Below are 21,991 nucleotides of genomic sequence, written 5' to 3'. Positions count from 1 at the left end.
TTAGGTACTGTCAGGTTTTTGATGTAAGATGTTAACTCAAAGACATACCCATATTGAACTCCTGCTGCCAGCGGACTACAGACTGCGTGTGATCGAGATCGCAAGTCACTGTGTGCATTGTCCCATAATCTTTGCTTTAAAACCTTTTGGGCGCCTTCATAACCCAGGTAATACAGTTGGGGGGGGGGGAGAGACCAATAGAGGTGGCTTTTTTAGTCATGGTTTTCTGCCATTTGCTGACAAATTCCTCATTGGTCAAATGTTGGTACAGACCCTTCCCTAGATTAAACACTGAAATCCTGAGCCAATGTTTTAGGGCAGCCCACCACACTCTAGCTGAAATTGGGCATTCACCAGCTTCCAACAGAAGTACGGAGTTGGGGACGCAGTTAGGTACCTGCAGCAGAGATCGTATAAATTTTGCCTGAAAGCCATGTAGCTTTGGCAGGTCCCCATTATGCCAGACATTTGCTGCATACAGGAGTTGGGAAACGGGCTTTGCGTTGAAAACCCTTAAGGCCGCTGGAACATATTTGCCACCCTTTGTGAAGAAGAATCTATATATGGCTAGCTTTGTAATCTCCGCCTTTTGAAGGGAGGTTTGCCAATGGTGCTTCCAAGATCCTGTATGATGGAATGTGAGCCCTAGGTAACTGAAGTATTTTACCTGTTCAAGGTTATGGCCATCCAGCACCCATTTAGGCTGGGAGAAACACCCCCCCCCCCCGATTTAAAGTTTGACAGCTACAGCATATCCATCCCATAAACTATCTTTTCTTAACTGCAGTATACTTAATAACTAGACTCCATTGTTTGGTTCACAATGATTAGATGCAGTAGGAAACTGATTTAAAGAAGCCATGATGTCATCACCAAAGCTGTGCATGGACACACACTGGCCGCCTGTGGGCAACATGCTAAGCCATGGTTTAACATTCTGGGAATAAACCTTGGTGCACCTTGTGCTCCCACATGCCTTCCTCTCTCTCTTCCACCATTGCAGCCACAAGGGGGTGTTTGGAAGCTTTTGCTTAAATTTCATAGCCATTTTCTCTCTTTTTCAAAATTTTATTTATGCATTTTCAAAATTTCAATACATACAACTTACAGTTATCTTTAATTATCCCATATCCCCTGACTTCCCCACCCATCCCTCCATGGCTTCCTATTTGTTTCTTGTTGAGCTGCATATTCTTTAATACCACCCAATTTAATTCTATACAATATTCTAATTGTTTTTAACTGCTGCTTATAGGTCTAGCCCTACATGGAAGTTTATTTGACTATTATATTTCTTTAAATATTCTCCAAAGTGTTTCCACTCCTCACTTATATGTGACTCATCTTGATTTCTTATCTTCCCTGTCATAATTGCTCACTCCACACATTCGATTAACTTATTTTGCCAGTCCTCTTTTGTAGGGATTCCTTTGTCCTTCCACTTTTGTGCATAGATTATTCTAGCTGCGGTAGCTGCGTAGAGAAAAAAACAAAGTTCCCTCTTAGGAATTTCACCATCTGTTATACCCAGTAGGAAAATCTCTATTCTGGGGGGAAATGTCAGCCTTAACATCTTTTTAAATTCTACATAAATCATTTCCCAATATTCTTTAGCTTGTTTACATGACCACCACATATGCATGAAGGTCCCCTGTATCTTTTGGCATTTCCAACATAGTTTTGATTATTTTTTATACATTATCACAAGTTTGCTCAGAAACCCGTTCATAGCCATTTTCTCAACATGGTTGGTTCAGTTTTCTTTCCAGCAGCTTGCAAATGTTGTTCTTGTAGCGACCAGAAGATTTTCTTACGCCTGTTTTACAGAGATTTATAACTGTCCAGTATGTTATATAGCTCTGAATATCTATTTTTGTAGCACTCTCTTAATTCAAACCATCCACCAATTGGGATCCCTGTATTAATAAAAAATTCCAAACGTCCTCTTTCAATTTTACATTGCATATATGTTTCTCATTTCTATACATGAACTCTTTCTCCCAACACCCTCTCAAAGCCATGCAAGATGATTTTTGAACACATTTTTGCCTCAGCCTTGAAATTTTTTCAGGGAATGACGTTTCTATAAATGTTGTATCTTCTTTTTTGAGAATTCAATAAATGCTGCATTTGGAGATATTGATAAAAGGAGATAAACTTAAATGTCATATTTATTATTAAAGTACTATGGTTTTAAACATACCACCATGTACAATTCATTCAAACAATTTATACGTCACTCTTTAGAACTTTTTCTGACAATTTTAGAACCAAAATTCCTCAAAAAGAAAAATAATATTCTTCCTAAATTTTAGAAATATTGATTTGGTAAATAAAATACAATGGACTAGGGCAGCGTTACTCAACCTGTGGGTTCCCAGATGTTGTTGAACTACAACTCCCATCACCCCTAGCTAGCAAGGCCAGAGCTCAGGGATGATGGGAGTTGTAGTCCAACAACATCTGGGGATCCACAGGTTGAGAACCGCTGGACTAGGGGAAGCAAGGGACTTAACTGCAGCAAATCACAAATCTGCTCTGCAAGGCAACAGTCTTCCTGCTTTGAATGGGAAACCCAGCCTGTCCCACACTTTCTCTGGAACAGTCCGGTTGGTAAGGCCAGTGACTTCTCATCCTCCTAGGATTTCTGCTCTTGCCTTCCCCACATTCTCCTCCACTTTTCTTTTTTGTGTGGCAAATATTGTTTAATAACACTTGTACTAGCACTCAAAGTGCTCAGGGTGGTATGCACCTGGACATGTCTCACTCTATACCTCCGAACAGTCCTTCACTTGAGTGGCTGGCTCCACGTCTGGGAAACCATCCCTGGCCCATGCTGACTGGATCATTGGAGTTCTAGTTCAGCAACATCTGGAGGCCCACAACTTGGCTAGTTCAATGGATATGCTCCATCCACTACACACTTCTAGTATATTTATCTGAGAGCCAATAAACTGAAACTCAATCCAGATAAGACAAAGGCACTGTGAGTAAGAGGTTCTCTAGACTGGATGGATGGGAGATCCCCTGCTCTGGACGGGGTTACACTCCCTCTGAAAGAGCGGGTACATAGCTTGGGGGTTCTGCTGGATCCTTTGCTGTCACTTGAGGCTCAGGTAGTCTCAGTGGTGCAGAGTGCCTTCCATCAGCTTCAGCTGGTGGCCTAGCTATGCCCCTATCTGGACAGGGATGACTCTGTTGCCTGCTTTGTTAACCTCTAGGTTAGATTACTGCAATGCATTATAGGTAGGGCTGCCTCTGAAGATTGTATATCTTTAGGTACCAGGCTAAAATGTTCCTCTTCAACCAAGCCTTTGACTGATTAATATTCTGCAGCCTTTTAAATGTGTTGGGTTTTTTTTGAGGGGGGGGAGCTATTGGTTTGTTGTTTTCGTTTTAACTATTTATTTGTGTTTTTAACTTGTATTTTTATCTTGTGAACTGCCCTGAGATCGTTCGGTGAAGGGCTGTATATAAATCAAATAAATAAATAAAATACTTCTGGATCCATTGCTGTTGCTTGAGGCCCAGGTGGCCTCAGTGGAACGGAGTGCTTTCCATCCGCTTCAAATCGTGGCCCTGCTGTGCCCCTTTCTGGACAGGGACAGCCTAACTACTGTTGGCTATGCTCCAGTAGTTTGGATTCCTACAACATGTTATAGTTTCTGAGCCCAATTCAAAGTGCTGGTTTTCCAGCAGCTCTGGATCACAGTACAGTGGTACCTCGGGTTAAGAACTTAATTCGTTCTGGAGGTCTGTTCTTAACCTCAAACTGTACTTAACCTGAAGCAGCACTTTAGCTAATGGGGCCTCCTGCTGGTGCCGCGCCGCCGCTGCCCAATTTCTGTTCTCATCCTGAAGCAAAGTTCTTAACCCAAGGTACTATTTCTGGGCTAGCGGAGTCTGTAACCTGAAGCGTATGTAACCCAAGGTACCACTGTACCTCAAGGACTGCCTCTCCCCATCAACGGAGGCCCTTCTTTGTGTGCCCCCTCCATGTGAGGTCTGGAGGGTGGCAACACAAGAATGGGCCTTTTCTGTGGTGGCTCCTTGTTTGCAGAATGCTTTCTCCAGGAAGGCTCATCTAGTGCTTTCACTACATATCTTTAGGGGCCAGGCAAAAACATTTTTCTATAATCAGGCTTTTGGCTGATTAAACATTCTATGGTCTTTTAAATTTGATTGTGAGAGAGGGTTTATTGGTTTGTTTATGCTTTTGTTGTATTTTGCTTTCCAATTTTGTATTTTTATGTTGTGAACCACGCTGTGATCTTTGGATGAATGGCAGTATACAAATTTTAAAAACAACAACAGCCACAACAACAACATAATTACTGCCACTCCATGTTCCTTCTGGAAGGAGGTTAGGATGTAAATTTAATAAATAAATAAATAAATAAATGCAGTAATAACTCAAAGGGGGCTTTTTTACAATCAAGCAGTGTATAAATTTTATGAAATTGATAATACATAAATGATAATTTAGTAACAAATTAATTAATTAGAAAAATAGCCTCCTTAAAAAACAACTTGCCCATTTGCATTAGATACAAACTGGAAGGAAAATGTGGCCAAGTCCCAAGTGCTGGTAAAGTCCAGGCTCCCAGTTGGAGAAGCAGCAAGGAACCCAGAACAGAGGGAGCAGCAAGTCGGCCACGGAAGGCCTGGTAGCTTGCCTCAGTGATGAGCTGCACATGTGAGAGAATGTGGGGAGTGGCATGAGGTGACTCTGCAACTCACCTGAGCCCAGGACCAGGAGGATTCTGGTCTGGTGCAAGTGTCCCTCTGAGGGAGCAGCTGTGGTGGCAGAAGTAGCGCCTGACCCACAGGGCTCCTGGCAGACATTTTGCCCTTACTTTCTTTTAGGTGTAAACTGCATCATTAGACTAAAATGCCATGAAGATTTTTCCCAATCTATGTTCATGAAACATTTTGCCAAGCAAATGTACTCGTGGAGTCCCTAGCCCTGGAACTGTTTGAGATTTGATTAATACAGTATCTGTTGGAACAATTGGTCTGGAGTTGAAAATGGAGGGTAGACAAGGTGGCTATTTTTCATTTTCTGGTCTGCAACTGCTTGCATAAAGTGTTCTACGCTGCAAAGTGTAATACACTGGTGGCATTTCTTAACATTTAGTATGAGCAAAAAAGAGAAGTCCCTTGCAATCATAATGATGGCCCTTGATGTTAGCAAGGTTTCCCAGCAGCTCCACAAATGGTTGTGTTTATTGCTTTGAATATAAAATCACATTCTGCCATTTTCTCTATGTATCTTTTCTTCTTCCTCACTTTGCCTAGATTCCAGAACTCACTATCACCACCAACTCCCCAGAAAAGAAGGAACCTTCTAAAGACAATCTTGTGGATTTCACCGATTCCCCACAGGCACTTGCTTTCAAGGTCCATCCCTCATCTCATGAGGAGCTGAAAGTGCCCTGGGGCTTGGTACTGGGAACCGAAACCCTTCCCTTAGGGCAGTGGGATGTGCCTGAGTTCAGCAAGTGTGACCTCACTACAGAGGGCTCTTTCATGGAGGAATGCATGGAGGAGCAATTGAGAAGGTACCAAGAGTTGCCCTACCGCTTGGAGGAAGATGCCATAGACCGGGAGCTGGAGCAGCTTTATCTGTCCCACTTGAGCCGGCTCCGAGCAGAGGAGCTTGGAGGAAGAGAGGAGTGGGCTGAGGAAGGTTCAGGCAATCCTAGCAGCCCTGCACCGTCTCTCATTGCCTTGCGGCAGAGTGTCTTGACTGACCGTGACCTGATAGTCAACTGGACAGGCCCCGAGAGAGCACTGAACAGCTCCCTGGCAGAGGAGATCATGCTGCACTATGCCAAGCAGCGTGGTGATGACTCCAGGGACAGTGAGGAGGAAGGATGCACGCCAGGGTATGCAACAATGGCACCATCTGAGTTGGTAGGACCAGGTCGTGATAGTCCACCTGTCCTACTAGAAGGCTGCTTTCTAAACCACCTGGAAGAGGGAAATGTCCAACGTGGCTTATCTAAGGACTCTGACTCTCCTGTCAGCTTGAGAGTGGTGTCACCCAACACCTCACGACCTGCCAGTCAGGAGGCCATGGTGATGCCTCTGGTAGTCCCAGCCCGGACACTAGTGCCCCTTCCACAGCGGTCCACAGATCTGCTGTCCAGCCCTCTTGGTGCCCATGGACAGAAAAAGAGTCAGGGCTTCTTGATAGGGCAAGGTAGCCTTTGGTTGGGTGAGGGGCTTAATGTCCACAAGCCTCCTGAAGCCAGTCCTGGTTCTCATAGTGAACTTGAAAAGATCTTGACACGGTCCCTGCGGTTTCTCAGCCTCTTTGTCTTCCTGCCTGTGGTCTTCAGCAGCTGCATGCCCCTCGTAGCCATTATGCTTTACCTCCTCCTGGACTGGTTCTCATAGTTTGGCATCTCTCTCTGTGAGGTGTTGGAAGGCCCATAAGAGGACTGTCTGCAGCTTGGCTCCATTCCTGTTTTCTTCTGAACAACCATGGTTTGATTGAGAGAAAGAGAGGGCAAGTCAAGTCCTCCTGAGAAATCATGGCATGTCTTAGTTGCGGCTGCTTATAATTTTCCAAAGTTTAGTGCACTTTTCTTTCTTTTTGTTTTGTGAAATCATTTGAGGATGATTTTTAAATGCATTATTTACAACCACCCATGAGAAAATTCCGAGGGCTAGCTCTAAAAGATAGCATGGCTGGACACCCCATGAGTAGCAAAGAGCCTCCCATCTCCACAACATATTGTTTTCCCTTGGCATGAAACTCCCAAGAAGGGCAAAAGTAATGTGAGAAAATTCTTGGGTTGCCCACCCCTGCCACTTGAAAGATAAAGGGACCAACTAAGGCTGCCTTGCCCAAAGGCCTGTCAAATGCTAGATCCATTTCTGTGTGGTAATGTTTCTAATTTTTGTCAGATATGAATTTGCAGGAGGCATCTATTTGCAGGAGGAAAGCATTGCATTTTTCTTCCCTGGAAATAAATTTCCTTGTTGGGGTTGGCAGACTTTAATCTGAATTTTTAAGCCTTCTCCTTTATGGTGTTTGGCTTTCAAAGATTGAAATACTAAGCATACATACCTGGCAGGAGTAAGTCCCATTATTTAACAGGAGAAAGTATACAATTGCACTTTTATACTTAAGAGATGCACTATGAACAGGTTTCAACTTGTTCCTTGTTTTGTTTGGGGGGGGGGAACTTATTGAAATAAAACTAGACTCTTTGGAAAAAGGAACAAGCATTCACATTTTTAAAGTCTAATTTAAATTTACCCATGTCAGATTTTTTTGAAGGGCCTTTTCTTATTTAAATCATTTTTAAAATGAATTCAGTGTATGCTTCCTCTGAGCATAATACTGCAGAGTATGGCAACTAGATTTCTGGGCAAGCTAAATCTTGGAGGAATCGTTGGTTAAGTACCATTCAGAGTCCTTTTAGTAGAAAAGATTAATAATAATAATAATAATAATAATAATATTGTCCCTTTAAACTTGCCCTTGGCCACCCATATGTGAGAAAAGAAAATGGTGAATGGAGCAGAAATAAGCTAGCTGCCTCAGTTTCTAGAATGCTTTTTTCAAGGGCTAAAAATAAAACAAACATACAATATATGAAGAAAATATTTGAGTTGAAGTTACTCCACTCCTGCTTAATCCTGAACCATAGAGGAAGTTTTTATAGCTCTTCCAGAAAGTATATATGCTTGGACTTTTGACAGATTATGGCACCCAGTATAGCAATGTTATTACTTCAGTTTAAAAATAACAAGAAAATGTCCAAACTTGCCCTCAAAAAAACCCTAGAATATTTGTATTCTTGGGAGCGAGGAAAATTGTAAATATTATTTTTCAAAATACCTTAGCATAGTCCAGCAGGACATTCTCATGTGCAAATGCCAGTGAAATCTAAAAAAGCTTTTGTATTCTTCTTTTTCATTTCACTGAAGTTTCTGCAGGTGAACCTGGACTGAGCCCTCAGTTCCCATAAACTGGCATTCCTTTTTTCAAAAAGGCAAACATCAAGATGCTTTCCATTTCAAACAAGATGGTAACCTTTTCAGTGTTCTGTCCACCAAACCCCTGCAGAATTCAGCCGCTGCCATTCCAGATGGCTTGTCTAAAAGGTGGTCAGACACATTTCCTTCATGCCACAAGCCTGAGCCACACCCGTTTCTTAATGAGATCCTCCAGACTCTGCTTTAAGGACTCCTTTCTGCTCATGGATCTACCCTTGCTTCTCTGCCACCAGCAGGGTCCCGTATAGAGGACTACAGGAAAGCTGCCCTAAACAAATGGCCCCCTATTTATTTTTGTACCTGGTGGGAAATCCTGACCTTTTCTACCATAGAACTAACCCTAAGATAGAGAGTTTATTTATTAACCGCTAGCAGTGCAAGTCCAGAGTGCTGGGGGTTGAAGATGAAAATAATTTATTATTCTATATCAGTGTATGTTTCTGCAGCAAAACAGTAGATTGAAAACACTGTCTTCATGTGCAATAGGCTAAACTGGCATTGAACCTGCCATGAAAAGACAAGCCACTTTCATGCTGCTAAACATGCTTCATTACTTCCTCTTGAATGTTGTACTCTCAACAGCTGCTGTGATATAGTTTGTGAGGCCTTGTGGAGGAAGAGGGAGGTGTTTGTGGGGGTTCTGAGGCCACTTCCCTCTGCTGATCCAAACTTGGCCATGCTTTCTCATCCAATGGCAAATATTCTCATGTAGGGAATGTAGGTATTTTTGGAAGGTGGAAGGTGGAATGTTGCTTGTGCTTCGTGAATGGAGATTGGAGTCCAGTCCTGATTTTACAGTCATCAGTGGAAAAATCTGTATTCACCAAACAGAAGCTAAGTTCAGAATGTAACTAACAGCTACAGCACTCTGTGTGTGTGTGTGTGTGTGTGTGTGTGTGTGCACGCGCGCATATATATCTTTGTTCAGTTGTCCCATGGTTATGGTCTTTGTCCTTCCCAGGGGTGTAGGAAGGGGAGGCGGTGGGGGACGGTCCGCCCCAGGTGCTCTCACTGAGGGGGGTGACACTTGGCGCGCCACCCGCCTGCCCACGAGTCCCAAGCCTACCCCAAGCTGTTGGGGTGAGGCGGGGAGCTGCGCCGCTTTGCCAGCAGCATTCCCCCCTTCCCCCTTCATTTTGACAGCTTGGGGGAGGCTTGGGAGTTGCGGGCGGGCGGCGGGCCAAATGTCCGCTATGGGCAGCTCGCTCTGCCCCCACAAGCGGTTTGCTCCGTCCCCGGCTGCAGGGCACACGCGCCACTCTGGGCACCCAAGCGGCTATCCTGCGCCTGGGAGGGCACCCTCTGCGCCACGCCCCCCTCAGGAGCACACCCACCCTGGGCAGCGCGGGCATATGCTCCACCGCTAGTCCTTCCAACACTGGTTTCTCTTCTGCCTTAGCCAATCTGTCTGCTTCCCCTAATGGAGACCTACAATATGTCTGAAGACTCCAGTTCCACCTCACAACAGTATTTGAAGTCTTTTGAGCCACCCACCTGGCTGTAATGCATGTGTCACTTCCATTCCACACATCTGCAGAAGCATTAGGTAAAGCCAGAGGCATTCTTGCAATGAGGCAAGGTGAGGTGGCTGCTTCAGGTGGCAGATTTTTGGGCAGCGTTGAGGGTTGTACAGTGGGAGGCAGACAGATTTGAGCTTATAGTGTATAATCCAACAGGTAGAACTCCACACAAGGGTATCACTTCAGGAGAACTTCCCTGTGGAATGTGTCCCATGTTAATTTATAGTGAGGGAGGTACCACCTTTGAATTTTTCTGTATTAGACACCAAAACGTCTTGCAACTGTCTAGGTGAAAACTAAGGCTAGTTCTCATGTTACAGTGCAAAGCCTGCTGGGCTGCCTCGTTTTTTTAAAACCATTTTTAGGCCAGGTTCTTACTCAGAACTGCATCTGGGCTGTTCCATTTTAGACTTCAGTTACATGTAGGACTTACATGATTGAATTCCCCTCTGTCTAAAACTGCACATAGAAAACTAGCACATAATAACATTTTTCCTTACATGCCAGTTTCCTTGTGCAGAGATTTTTTAAAATTTTGTTTGAAGAAATGCTTGGTTATAAATGTTCTCACTTGCAGCCTGATGTAGGTGCAGCTTAGGCGCTGGTTTACTACCTCAGTAAGAACCTGGGTCTGAGTGTGTTAACAACAGCAAAAAAGCGTGGAATCAGCATTCATACATGGAACTGCTGCCTCACTTCGCTCCTGCCAGTTCCCATGTGCTGTCTATAACCCCTCACCAACTAAGTAGTCAGTGGTTTCTGCTCTCTGAACAGCATTAATAATAATCAACCCAGCAGGAACTGTATAAAGCTTCAGATAACCTTTACCATGCATATCAAGAATGTCCTGGAAAGTTTGCATATTAAAACAGGTTAACTTGTTATTAATTGGCACCCTTGTGCCTTGTCTGTAATGTGTGAACTGGCTGTAACTGGCATTGACCTCTTCTGGATCCTGAAATGTACAGGTTAGAAACAACAAGCACAGAAAAGCAAGCCTCAAATTATTGAGGGAGGCAGTTCCTTCTGTGTGTGTGTTCAAGGGATCATTTCATCCTCAGAACAACCCTCTGAGGGTAGAGGCCAGTACTCGCCCAAGGCCATCCAGTGAGTAGGGGTTAATTTGGACTTCTCAAGTGGAAATCCAACAATCATAGATTCTTAAGATTTGGAAACGACCCCAAGGGTCATCTACCCCAACCCCCTGCAACGCAGGAATCTCAGCTGAAGCATCCATGACAGATGGCCATCCAACCTCTGCTTAAAACCCTCCAAGGAAGGAGAGTCCACCACCTCTTGTGGGAGTCTGTTCCACTGCCAAACAGCTCTTGCTGTCATAAAGTTTTTTCCAAATGTTAGTCACAATCTCCTTTCTTGTAACTTGAAGCCATTGCCTCAAGTCCTACCCACAAAAGCACGAGAAATCAAGCATGCACTCTCTTCCATGTGACAGCCCTTAAGATATTGGGAAATGGCTATCATATCTCCTCTCAGTTTCCTCTTGCCCAGTCTAAACATACCCAACTCCCTCAACCATTCCTCATAAGGCTTTGTTTCCAGACTGCACGTTCCAGTTTGTCAACATCGTTCTTAAATTATGGTGCCCAGAATCGGACACAGTATTCCAGGTGTGGTCTGACCAAGGCAGAATAGAGTGGTACTATTACTTCCCTTGATTTGGACACTATACTTCTGTTGATGCAGCCTAGAATAGCATTAGCTTTTTTTGCTGCTGCATCACACTGTTGCCTCATGTTAAGCTTGTGGTGCAGTAAGACCTCTAGATCCTTTTTGCATGCACTGCTAGTAAGTCCATCCTATATTTGTGCATCTGGTTCTTCCTGCCTAAGTGCAGAACCTTACATTTGTCCCTAATGAAATTCATTTTGTTAGCTTGCACCCAGTTCTCCAGTCTGTTAAGGTCATTTTGAATTCTGATTCTGCCTTCTGCAGCACTAGCTACCCCTCCCAGTTTGGTGTTATCTGCAAATTTGAATTTGCAGATTTCAGTTCCTTATCCAAGTCATTTATAAGGACATTGAACAACAACCAGCTCAGGACAGAACGCTATGGCACCCCACTTGTCACTTTTTTTCAGGATGACAACAGTATTACTGTTGCTTTGGCTCCCTTTGCTAGAAGAATGTTTTCTCATCCAACTAGGGAGAATAATGTGGTGACATAGAGATGGACAAAGGTACACACATACAACATGTTTCTGAAGGCACATGAAGCTACCACCTTCTTGAAGCTAAGCGGATCTTAGGTCTGGTCAGTGGCTGGATGAGTGACCACCTGGGAATTACATCTATGCCCTTTTGGCTTCCATGGTGGAAGAAAGGTGGAGTATAAATGTAAGAAGATAATCAATCCATATCGGATGAGCTAGGAAGACCTGATAATATTTGTTGTCCCCTGTCAGTAGGATTGCAGGGAAGTGTGTCAGGGCCTGGATGCTGTGCTTATTTTGAGATGGGGCTCACACTACGCACGGTGAGAGCTGCTAGTCTGGTGGACTATTCATATACCACCCTTCATCCATCGATCTCAGGGTGGTTCACAATATAAAAATATAAGATAAAAACACAAAAAACACAATAAAACAAAACACAGACACACAAACACATTACTGAGATTATATACATGAAGTTCTTTGAGCATGCAGAAAAAGCAGTATTTTAAAACTATGGTCCCAATCTATTTAAAACTAGTTGCCCTTATTGAAATTGAACCACAACTAACTTGACCCATTTATTTCCATGGGGCTTGCAAGTAACTAGTGAATTTAATCATGGTCTAAGTATTAAGAGCTAGAGCAATTGCGTATGCTGGGAAGACTAGTCCAAATCTCATTTTAGCTGTAAATTTGCTAGATGGCCTTAGGCAAGTCATAACCTCTCAATCTTAGCCCTCTATCTGGTATATGGGGATAATAATTTGACCCTGCAAGGTTGTTGTAAGAATTGCTGAGAATATGTAAGGGATTACTTTAAACATCCATCTGAATGATTATATAAATACTACATTAAGATGAGGTATAAATAAAATTGTAATTATTGGTTCTCAAATTTTATTGCAAAGCAAGACTGGCACTAATATTACCACGTTAGATAGTGTTCATTTGGCTTCTGGGTTGTTTTAAAATTGTTGTTAGGTTATACCTTTCTGCCAAGAGTCTGATCTAATAGGGTAAGGGGGTACTTTCCTGGTCACCTTGTGGCTGGTTTGTCAGTCTGTGCTGACTTCTTCCCATGGTGGAGCAATGAGTCCTGCACATCAGTCTGCCATTATTGTAAATTGCCCGTTGCATATGTAAAATGTATTGTGAAGAGTTGCACTCAATGTGTGAAAGCTAGCAATAGGTACTTACAGGACTGATTTGCTGTGATCAGATTCAATCCATGCAGTGAGAAAATGGTTGCACTGTTTGAATTAAGACTTAGAAATGAACTCTTGTGCATGGGTCCTTGAGCTATCAGAAGACTCAAGAGAAGTGGCAATGGTATTGCCTCGAAACAGTGCTGCATAGTGACACACATTAATTGATAAAACCCCAGCATTCTTCCCTCAACTTTCCATCCCAGAGCCTTATTTCTTTCAAGTATTTTCTCAACCACAAACTTCTGCTGTGGGAGCAGATCTCTGTAGAGACCAAGAACATGGAGGATGGTTGGGCGTCGTTTTTTCTGTTGAGTACCTGTTGCCCTTTGTCACTAGCTATGGAGCAAAGGAAAGCATGGACCATGTTTTTTCAGGGGTGTGTGTGTGAGAGAGAGAGTGTGTGTACTGTATGTACATCAACTGAGCTGTGCCTGAATTGAAAGCACTAATAAAAACATCCTGACCACAGCATGTGTCCCTGGCAATTTTTTGGGTTGGTATGGGTGTTTGCTGAACTGCCATCCGTACTGTGACCTTATGCAAGCTTCAGTGTCAACTGAAAGGCATACATTCTTCTTCAGGTAGAGGAGAAATGCTCCAGACTTGTAGCTGCTGCCTCCCTCACTGCCCTGTTTCCCTCACTGCCCTGTTTCCCTCACTGCCCTGTTTCCTTGCATCAGTGACCCAATTAGCAAGTTGGAGAGAAAGTATTATCTTCAAGAATGATAATAGATTTGCATTGAATTTATGCCAGTTTAACCAACACGAGTCTCTCATGAGACTTTTTTTGTTGCTAAAGATTCCCAGCCTCCCTCACAGGGCTAGAGTTCACTGGGGAAGACTGCCCAGTCAAGGTTTGAGAGTCTAGCATAGACATAAAGGAACATGTCTCCTGAAGTCAATGATGTTCTGTCAGCCCAGTCATCTGTGCCTGAAAGTACCACGATGCTGTTTTGAATTGTACCTCTTATTGTCACCAAAATTGGGAGGACAAAGCCATTCTATCAACAGGGGGAGGGAACCTCACTGATATCAAAAAGCCATGGCAATCTATTGCCTGAGAGATTTCCATGCACATCCGTAAGAACATAAGAAGATCCCTGCTGGGTCAGACCAAAAGCTGCCTATATACATTAGCTTAGAAACCTGTTTCCCACAGTGGGCAGAAACCCACAAGCAGGACATCAGGGCAACTTGTGTTCACCAGCAAGTGACATTCATAAGTGTTCTGCCTCATACTGGTGGTAGTGCATAGCCACCAATAGCTTTATCCTCCATGGTATAATCCTGCTTTAAAGCCACCCATGTTGGCAGCCATCACTGCTACATCTTGTGGTATAAAAGTTCAGCACTTTGGAAGTTATTTTGAGCACCAGGAGTCAGTTACAGAATAAGTGAAACAATGTGGACAAGAGTGCCTTTGAGCATGTGTAGGGTGCTTTTATCAGTTTTATATGATGTAGAACTTGAACTTCCAAGTCAGTCCCTGTGGCTTTCAAATAGCATGTTTTGGCACCTGTCATTTCACTCTGAAAGAGGCTTCATCCACTCCAACTGAGACTAAAGAAGAAATCTTAAAACTAGCATTTTAGTGAGATTTTTTGCTTGATCTGTTTTCAAGAAAAAGCTACAAGTATAGGAGAATTTTAGGGCGAGGGAATATACAGCTGTATAATCAGAGTGGAGGTCCTTCAATTTTATTGTACAGAAGACACCTGTTCTGGTCTCCTGGTTCTTTGCAGCCCAGCATATTTTCTTACTTTGCAATAGGCCATTAGCAAACAGCAGCTCTTTAGACCAAATCCTGCTCCCTGACTGATGCCACTGCTTCCCCCCAAAATTCCCAATGGCACAGTCTAAGTGCTGAACTCGTGTCTGGTTCTGGTAATGAACTAAATCTGGGCCAGTCAACTGAAGTGCAGTATCTCTGGCTTATCTAGACAGAGCAAGCCCTTCTGGGTCAGAACATAGGCCTCTCCAGCTTCCGCTTTCCCACAGTAGTCAGCTAAAGGCTTCTGGAAAACCCACACTATAAACACAATAGCTGTCTTTCACTGTTGTTCCCCAGAAATTGGACACTAATTATTCTTTCTGACAATTCAACATGGTAGTATCTGGATCCTCTTATTAACTCTGCTATTCCTGATGTTATGGAGGCTTTGTTGTCCTTTGCACACCAGGTAAAGATCATTTCTGTTAATCTTTTTTTAAAAATATATATATATTTATTGCTTTTATACCTTACAAAAAGAAAAAAGAAAAGAAAAAAAGAAAAGAAGAAAAAAAAGCAAAAGAGAAAACAATACAATATATAAACAATATAAAACGCAACATTAACATTAACACATTAAACAAAACAAAAGCAAGAACAATTCAAAAAAACACATATCATACCATCTCAATATCCTCTCTTTCATTCCCTTGTTTCATCGACCTCCTCTCACCTCCCTTTTTGTATTCCATTTCTATTAATTGTTTCAGCAAATCCTTTCCATCTTTCTCTATTTTCTGTCATGTAATTATCTTAACATATTTTAACCTTATTTTCCATTAATACTATAATACTTATTTATACTTAATTCCTTAAAATATTTCTACTAAAGCCGTATAATTCCCTTCCAACATTTTTCTAACACTCATTAATTTTACATTATTTCCATATATAGATTTTAAACTTTTTCCAATATTCTTCCACCGTCTCTTCTCCCTGGTCTCGGGTTCTGCCAGTCATTTCCGTCAATTCCAAATAGCCCATCAACCTGGTGATCTTCTGTCCGAGGCTCTTAACTCTTTTCCAAGTCCCTTCTGCAAGTCTTCTTCATGTTTATACATGTACTTTACTTTGTCTTCTCCTGATCTTGTTCTTATTTTCCTTCCTTTGATGCTGAAAAGTAGATCTTCGGGAAATTCCCATCTAGCAATGTTTTTATTCCTTCTTGACAAATCAGCCAAATCTCCATAGTTAGAACTGAAATTCAAAAGATATTTCCAGTCGTGTTTCAAAGTTCCTCCAAGTCTGGCAGTCCCCACAACTCCAGTCTCCTTCTGACCCAAGTCCAGGTCCCAAAGGTCAATCTCCAGTCCAAGCGGGGCTCCAATCCTAAAAAACTGACTTTCTCTAAATTCAGTCTTGGAAGGCATCAACTTATAATCATCAAATTGCAACTGTAAGGCTGGAGCTCTCTCCGTCACCACTTAGGCCGCTTTAGGTTCCACAGCAAAAACTTTCTCCCCCGCCTTCTCCTCAATTTGCCATGTCAAAATAGATCCCTGTATCGATTCCTGAATAATTTCTGTATTAATGTTGACTTTTTGTGCCAAATTAGTCACTTTTTGTTCCAAGTTATCAATTTTTATAGTCCTCGCATCTGTCTTCTTATAAAGCTGTTCCAGTGAATCATTAATCTTACAAAACGCAACCACTAAGGCTTCTTCTGTCAACATTCTTAACAATTCAAGGTCAATCCCAGATTCTCACAGCTTTATCTTGCAGGTGGAAAATTCCCCCAGCTCAGCTCTTGTAACAATTTCAAAGGCTTCCTCTAGGGGGAAACAATTTCTATTTGTATCAATCCTTTTAAGCACAGTTCAAACAATAAAGTTAGTTTCAATTTTCAGTTACTTTTACTCCTTTTTAAACGCAGAAGGAGACAATGGAAACAATGTATTTCTCTTCTTTAACTTACTGTCAGCAGACGATCTATTCACAGTCAATGAGCATATCCGAAACTTCAATCTTTACTAGCAGCCCGTTTCCAGGTTCAGAGCGGTGGTAATTTGACTTTCTTCACTCTCTCCTGCAGGCTTACACGATCTTAAATTTCCCCCCTCTTCTCCTGCTTCCAAGGGGGGTTTGATGGTTTAACCGATGGAAGTTTAATCCTTTATGTGAGACTTTCCAAGGCTTTAGCTTGCAGCCTCTTTGCTTCAATCTATTTACAAAAAGGGGAGGCGGACTTCCTGTTTGAAACCTCCCCGTTTCGGTGCCAAATTAAGACGTTTAAAAATCCAATTTTCCGTTCTACTCACGGGTAGTTGTTTTCAGATCAAATTGTCTACAAGAAAAAGTCAGCGCTCTCCTGCAACAGCAATGCGGCTTCACTCCGTGAAAGAAGCAGTCGATTCGAAGCACCGCGCCACTCACCCCACGTCGCTCCGGATCCCCGAAACCGGGTTTCCCCACGAGTAGGGGAGGCGCAAAAGGTGCCAGCCGAATCCCACATCCACAAGCTTCTCCCGCCTGTGGTTTTTAGTGGGTCTCCGCCTTTGCAGTGGCGGCCAGACCCTGATTTCCACGGAGCGGATTCCTCCCGATCAGAGGAATTCCTCCATTGCCGGAGGCGCTAACCCGAAAGTCCATTTCTATTAATCTTACTAAAATCTGAGAGAGATTTTATTCGATGCTTCCCATTTTATTCATAATGTTACAGTAGTAATGCATTTTACCTTAACTGACTTATTCTTGTTAGTAACCTAGAGAATATTTTATATTGAACAGTGGTATATACATTTATTAAATAAAAAAATTCCTAGCAGGACCAGCCAAAGACATCGCACTGCCTGAGGCAGGTCAGCAAAGGGCTCCCCACCATTACACACCCATGGCTAAAGTGCATAATACCCAAGGCCAGCTGAATTATTTCAGCACATCTTTGATTTTTTTTAGAGAGGTACATGTACAAATGTACATATAAAACCATAACAAATATGAAAAGAACATGTTGGCTGTATAAAACAAATTGTCAATAAATGGAAAGAGATCTACTGTTGTTAATTCTCATTATTGGAAGTAACCACATTGCTGCTTGGGATGCTGGTGGCCTAGGGGGACTAAGAGATTTAGTAATATAATTAATGAATGGAAACCATGTAACATCAAAATTATCCCATTTTGCTTTACCCTCAATAACTTGTGTATGTTGGGACAAGGGTTCAAATTACACTATGTCCCAAATGTTTTGTACTATCCCTCCTTTGTGGACACAAAACCCCTCCTTCCAATGTCTAGCTGTAGCCAGTAACATCACTAATAATTCTCTATATACTCAGGTCCTGCTATCCAAACTCTGAATTCTCAGGAAATTGTTTGTTAGGTGAGCATTCGCATAACGGGGCAATGATTTCTAGTGGTTCCTATGGGGAAATTTCAAATGCATTCCCAAACACAGAATTCTGACCCCAAAATGGCAAAATCCCACTCCAACCAACCAACCAACCAACCAACCATCTAGGAAATCCTGTTGAAACCTTGCAAAAGGCAAAAAGGAAGGAAGGAATGCTTTCTTATTTGTCAGGTAGATCCCCCTCTCTACCAACATGGTTTCTGGTGAAACAGCTGCTGCGGACCAGCAAAACACAAAAATAAAGGCTTAGTTAAGGCTGCTTGTTTGTTTACTGTACTACACACAAGTCTGGCTGTTTGGATATTTCTATCTGGTGTACTAATTCTTGTGTTTGGATAAGTGACTAGGAGCGTTTGGATCTTGGTACCTGTGTGTATTGAATTCCATTATTATTACCACTTTCAATGGAGTGCTAGAATAAGATCTAAACAGAGGGTTTGGTTGGTAATTTCGCCAAATTAAAAAAACCAACCACGTTTGAACATTTTTCAGCTGTAGGGCACTCCCACCACATGTGAAGCACCCATCCTCTTTCACCGCATCCCCTATTATTTATTAACAAATTAAATCACTTAACCATGGGCTGCACTTTCCCGACACCCAGTCGCCTGACTCTGCCTCAAGGGGGGCTTGGCCCCGAGTCCTGGAGGGCATGAGGCTGGCGAGGGCCGGGCTCGAGAGGGGGCGGCTCGGCTCAGTCCCATCTTTCTCCTTCGTCCACGCGCTTCTCCAGCCCCCGCCGGCCTTCCTACCACCCCCCCCCCCCCGCTGCACAGCCCCCGTGTCGCTCGTGCGCGCTCGGCGTGGCGCGGTGTCGTTTGAAGATCTTAATTGCAGAAGTTTCCACGAAGGCGCGCAGTCCACGTGTCGCGGGTCACGGGGTGGCCGTGGAGAAGGGGGCTCGTGCGCGCGCGCAGCTCCGCTCCCACGCCGCCCCCCCCATGATCTCCCGCCTGGAAAGAGAAGTGGGCGATCCCGGCTGGGGCTGCCCGCTGCCTTTCCCCCCCCCCGCCCGCCCTTGGCGCGCTTGGTCTCTCCCGTCAGCTGGTCCTGATGTAGTGAGGGGGGAAGAGCCCCCCGCCCGCCCGCCCGCCAAACCCCTCCCTCCGCGGCCGGGGCCGAAGCCGTCCGGAAATCCCCGAGCCCGCTCCCTCCTCCTCCCGCCCGCCCGCCTCTCGGCGCCCGGGCGCGCGCGCGCTTCCCGCCGCTGCCCATTGTCCTCCCGCGTCGCTTCCGCCGCCCGCCCGCCCGCCCGCCGCCCGCCCTGCCTCCCCGGGGAGCCGGGAGACCCCAGGCCCAGCCATCTTCCGGCGGATGGGCGCGGGATGGCTTGAGTGGCGCGGCTGCCGCGGAGCGCTCGGAGGAGGAGCCGGGCTGCTCGCTGGAGAAACCCGGACCCGCCGGGACTGGCGGGGCAGAGCCGGCCGGGAGGTGGTGCGATCCGGCGCCTTGGCTTGCCCCGATGCCGCGCTCCGGGAGAAGGTCTGGCCAGGCTCTGATTCCTGCGCTCGGAATGGATCCGTCCGGATAATTCTTCTTCTTCTTCTTTCTTCTTCTTCTTCTTCTGAGCGGCGTTCCAGCTGCTTGCTGCCTTTCGGGGTGGAAATGGACTGATCCGGGGGGGTCCGGGGGGAGGGAAAGCCGGCAGCCTGGATTGTGCTGCTGCCTGATTGACTGGAGAGCAAAGGAGACCGGCTGGGATTTCCGGGGGGCGGCGGGGGAGATGAAGTAACCTTGGTCCAGACATGGCAAATCGGGATCCATCCAGCCGGATGCCTCCTTCCGCCGGGCGGCGGGCGCTGCTCCCCGTCTCCCCCAAGCCGCCTCCCCAGCGAGGGCTGCTGCCGCTGCTGCTGCCCTGCTCCTAAGCCTTCATCCCCATGGCGAGGAGCGGCCGAGGCTCCGATCTCTCTTCCAGAGGCATCCCTACCCCGGCTGACCACAGAGGACAATAGCGGGGCCAGGATCCGGGCCTGCCGGAAGAGAGCGAGCGGGAGGGGGCCATCCCTTCGCGATGACAGCCTCCCCATCCCCATCCCTGCCTGGCAGGAGGAAGCAGGACTGGCCCTGTCTCCAAGGCAACAGCTCCGGCATCCCAGCCTGCCTCTCCGGATAGGGCGTGAGCCCTGAGCAGCCCGGACGGGGAGGCGGAGTGGGACGCGTCCCCAGCCAGCTGCCCGAGGTCTCGTCTCCGCCGCTGATTTCTCAGACCAGAGGAGCGAGGTGAGCAGGCCCGCCACCAGCACCCGCATGCTTCCCCCTGGTGACGCAGGGCTGGGATCTGTGCCCCCCCCCCAGTCCAGTCCCTCTTTCCTGGCATTGCTTTGTCTGCTTAACTCTCCATCCCTCCAGATACAAGCACATATCCCCTGCTTATCTCATTCATCTGGCTGCCTGTTAGTCACCATGGCAAGCCCCTACCCTCCCTCTCACCCCACCTCTGCCGCTTCTGAATTTGACTCTTGCTTTTCAGATGGAGCCGCCACCTGTTTCATTTCTGCCTCTGTGTGTGTGGAGGTGGAGGGAGGGTGCTTTAACACCCCATGTGCTCATGACCAAGCTGGGTGTGGGAGTCTTATTTCCATTTTGCAAGAGCTCCAGGCACCCCACCTTCTCCTTGCCTGTTTGTTCCTTTTGTCTGCTCCGCCCTGTTGCTCCTGAACCCCCCCCTCCGTTCCACGGTAGCTCCCCCCCCCCCCCGCTTATATGGAGCTCTTTGAAGATAGGCGAAGAGGTGGAGAAAAATCTTTAGCAGACGTAATGCTCAAGCACCCCCCCCCATTTGTTATTCAGGGAGCATTCATATATGAGAGGGTTGACCCTTTCTGTCAACGGAGACCACTTTTGTAACAACCCAGCCTCCAACGCAGCATCAGCTTTTTAATACTAATTTTCACCACAGAAATTTGCATCGAGTTTGTATCCAATGAGATACAAAAATATGGAGCAGATTATGGGCAGAGATTATGGGTCTCTTTGTTCCAACTCACCAGGCCTTCTCTCAGTTTGACAAGCAGTGAAGGGGCAACTCTTAGTTCATTTCGGTGGATTGTTCTGTAAATAAAAAGTACATCATTCCCAAATCTGGAGAAAAACTTTGATGTGGGGCTCACTTCCTTTTCTCCTCCCCCTACAGCAGATACCTTGGTGTAAATTAGTAGTAAACTAATTGTAAATCAGAAGTATTTCAGTTGGAACCATTTGTTTCTAAATCCCTGTCACTTAATGTAAAATAGAATTGACTATTAGACAAAAAGAACCATATTTCCTCTCACCCAAGTAGAAGCCAGATATAAAATCAGAGGTGATGGCATTTGAGGTTATGGGTCTGGTTTGTTTGCATTCAACTTTGTGCTAGTGCTGGTCAGGTGAAAATATGTTGTGAATGGTTTGAATTTCTGTTGGAGCCAATTTACTAATCCCTGTAATTGTGCTTGTGTGAATGCATAAACAGACACCTTGACAGCAAAATCAGACAGCAAACCTTTATACAAGTTACTTATTTAGGCCTCAAAGACTAAAAATAAAATAAAATGATCTAGTAACTTTAATGGGTGTGTTTGCAAGGTAGATATTGTTACTAGTAAATTAGGAGGACATTACTTGAGACAATAAAGTTACCCTGGCTGAAGGTGATATAAATGAAATGTTATTTCACTGACGTCAAGGTTGCTTACTATCCCTGCCACTCTTCCTTTTGAAAGTAAGCAGTGAGTCAGGTATGTATCAAAAGTTTAGCAACTGAAATAATGATAGGATTTTTGTTTTACACTTTTGTGTAAAATCTTAGTAAATCAATTGTAAGGCTATAGTAACTCACTGGAGTCAATTGGTGTGATTTCCTAGAGTGAATCAGCTTAAATTTCTGAAACTAAAAGGTGTCTAATCCCACTGTTGACTTAATTTTAATAATAATGAGTCAGTACATATGTGTGTGGAAAATTGGTGACAGAA

At 44.7% G+C, this 21,991-nt stretch overlaps 2 protein-coding genes across 2 annotated transcripts in view; both read left to right on the top strand.

Moving 5' to 3' along the window:
* PPP1R3F (protein phosphatase 1 regulatory subunit 3F) overlaps positions 1–10,427 on the top strand; it is a 54,697-nt gene extending 44,270 nt beyond the window's left edge. The window contains exon 4 of the mRNA XM_080987310.1: positions 5,299–10,427. Within this exon, the coding sequence (XP_080843436.1) occupies positions 5,299–6,402 (1,104 nt within the window). The 3' untranslated portion in view covers positions 6,403–10,427. The remainder of the gene's footprint in view (positions 1–5,298) is intronic.
* A 9,073-nt stretch (positions 10,428–19,500) lies between these two features.
* The window catches only part of GPR173 (G protein-coupled receptor 173), a 30,063-nt gene continuing 27,572 nt past the window's right edge, over positions 19,501–21,991 (top strand). The window contains exon 1 of the mRNA XM_080987335.1: positions 19,501–20,260. The gene's annotated coding sequence lies outside the window, so the exon portion shown is untranslated. The remainder of the gene's footprint in view (positions 20,261–21,991) is intronic.

Source organism: Podarcis pityusensis (assembly GCF_964106645.2).
Source record: "Podarcis pityusensis genome assembly, chromosome: 17".
Lineage (NCBI taxonomy): Eukaryota > Metazoa > Chordata > Lepidosauria > Squamata > Lacertidae > Podarcis > Podarcis pityusensis.
The sequence above is the reverse complement of the archived record's forward strand: the minus strand, read 5'-3'. Positions and strand labels throughout refer to the sequence as shown.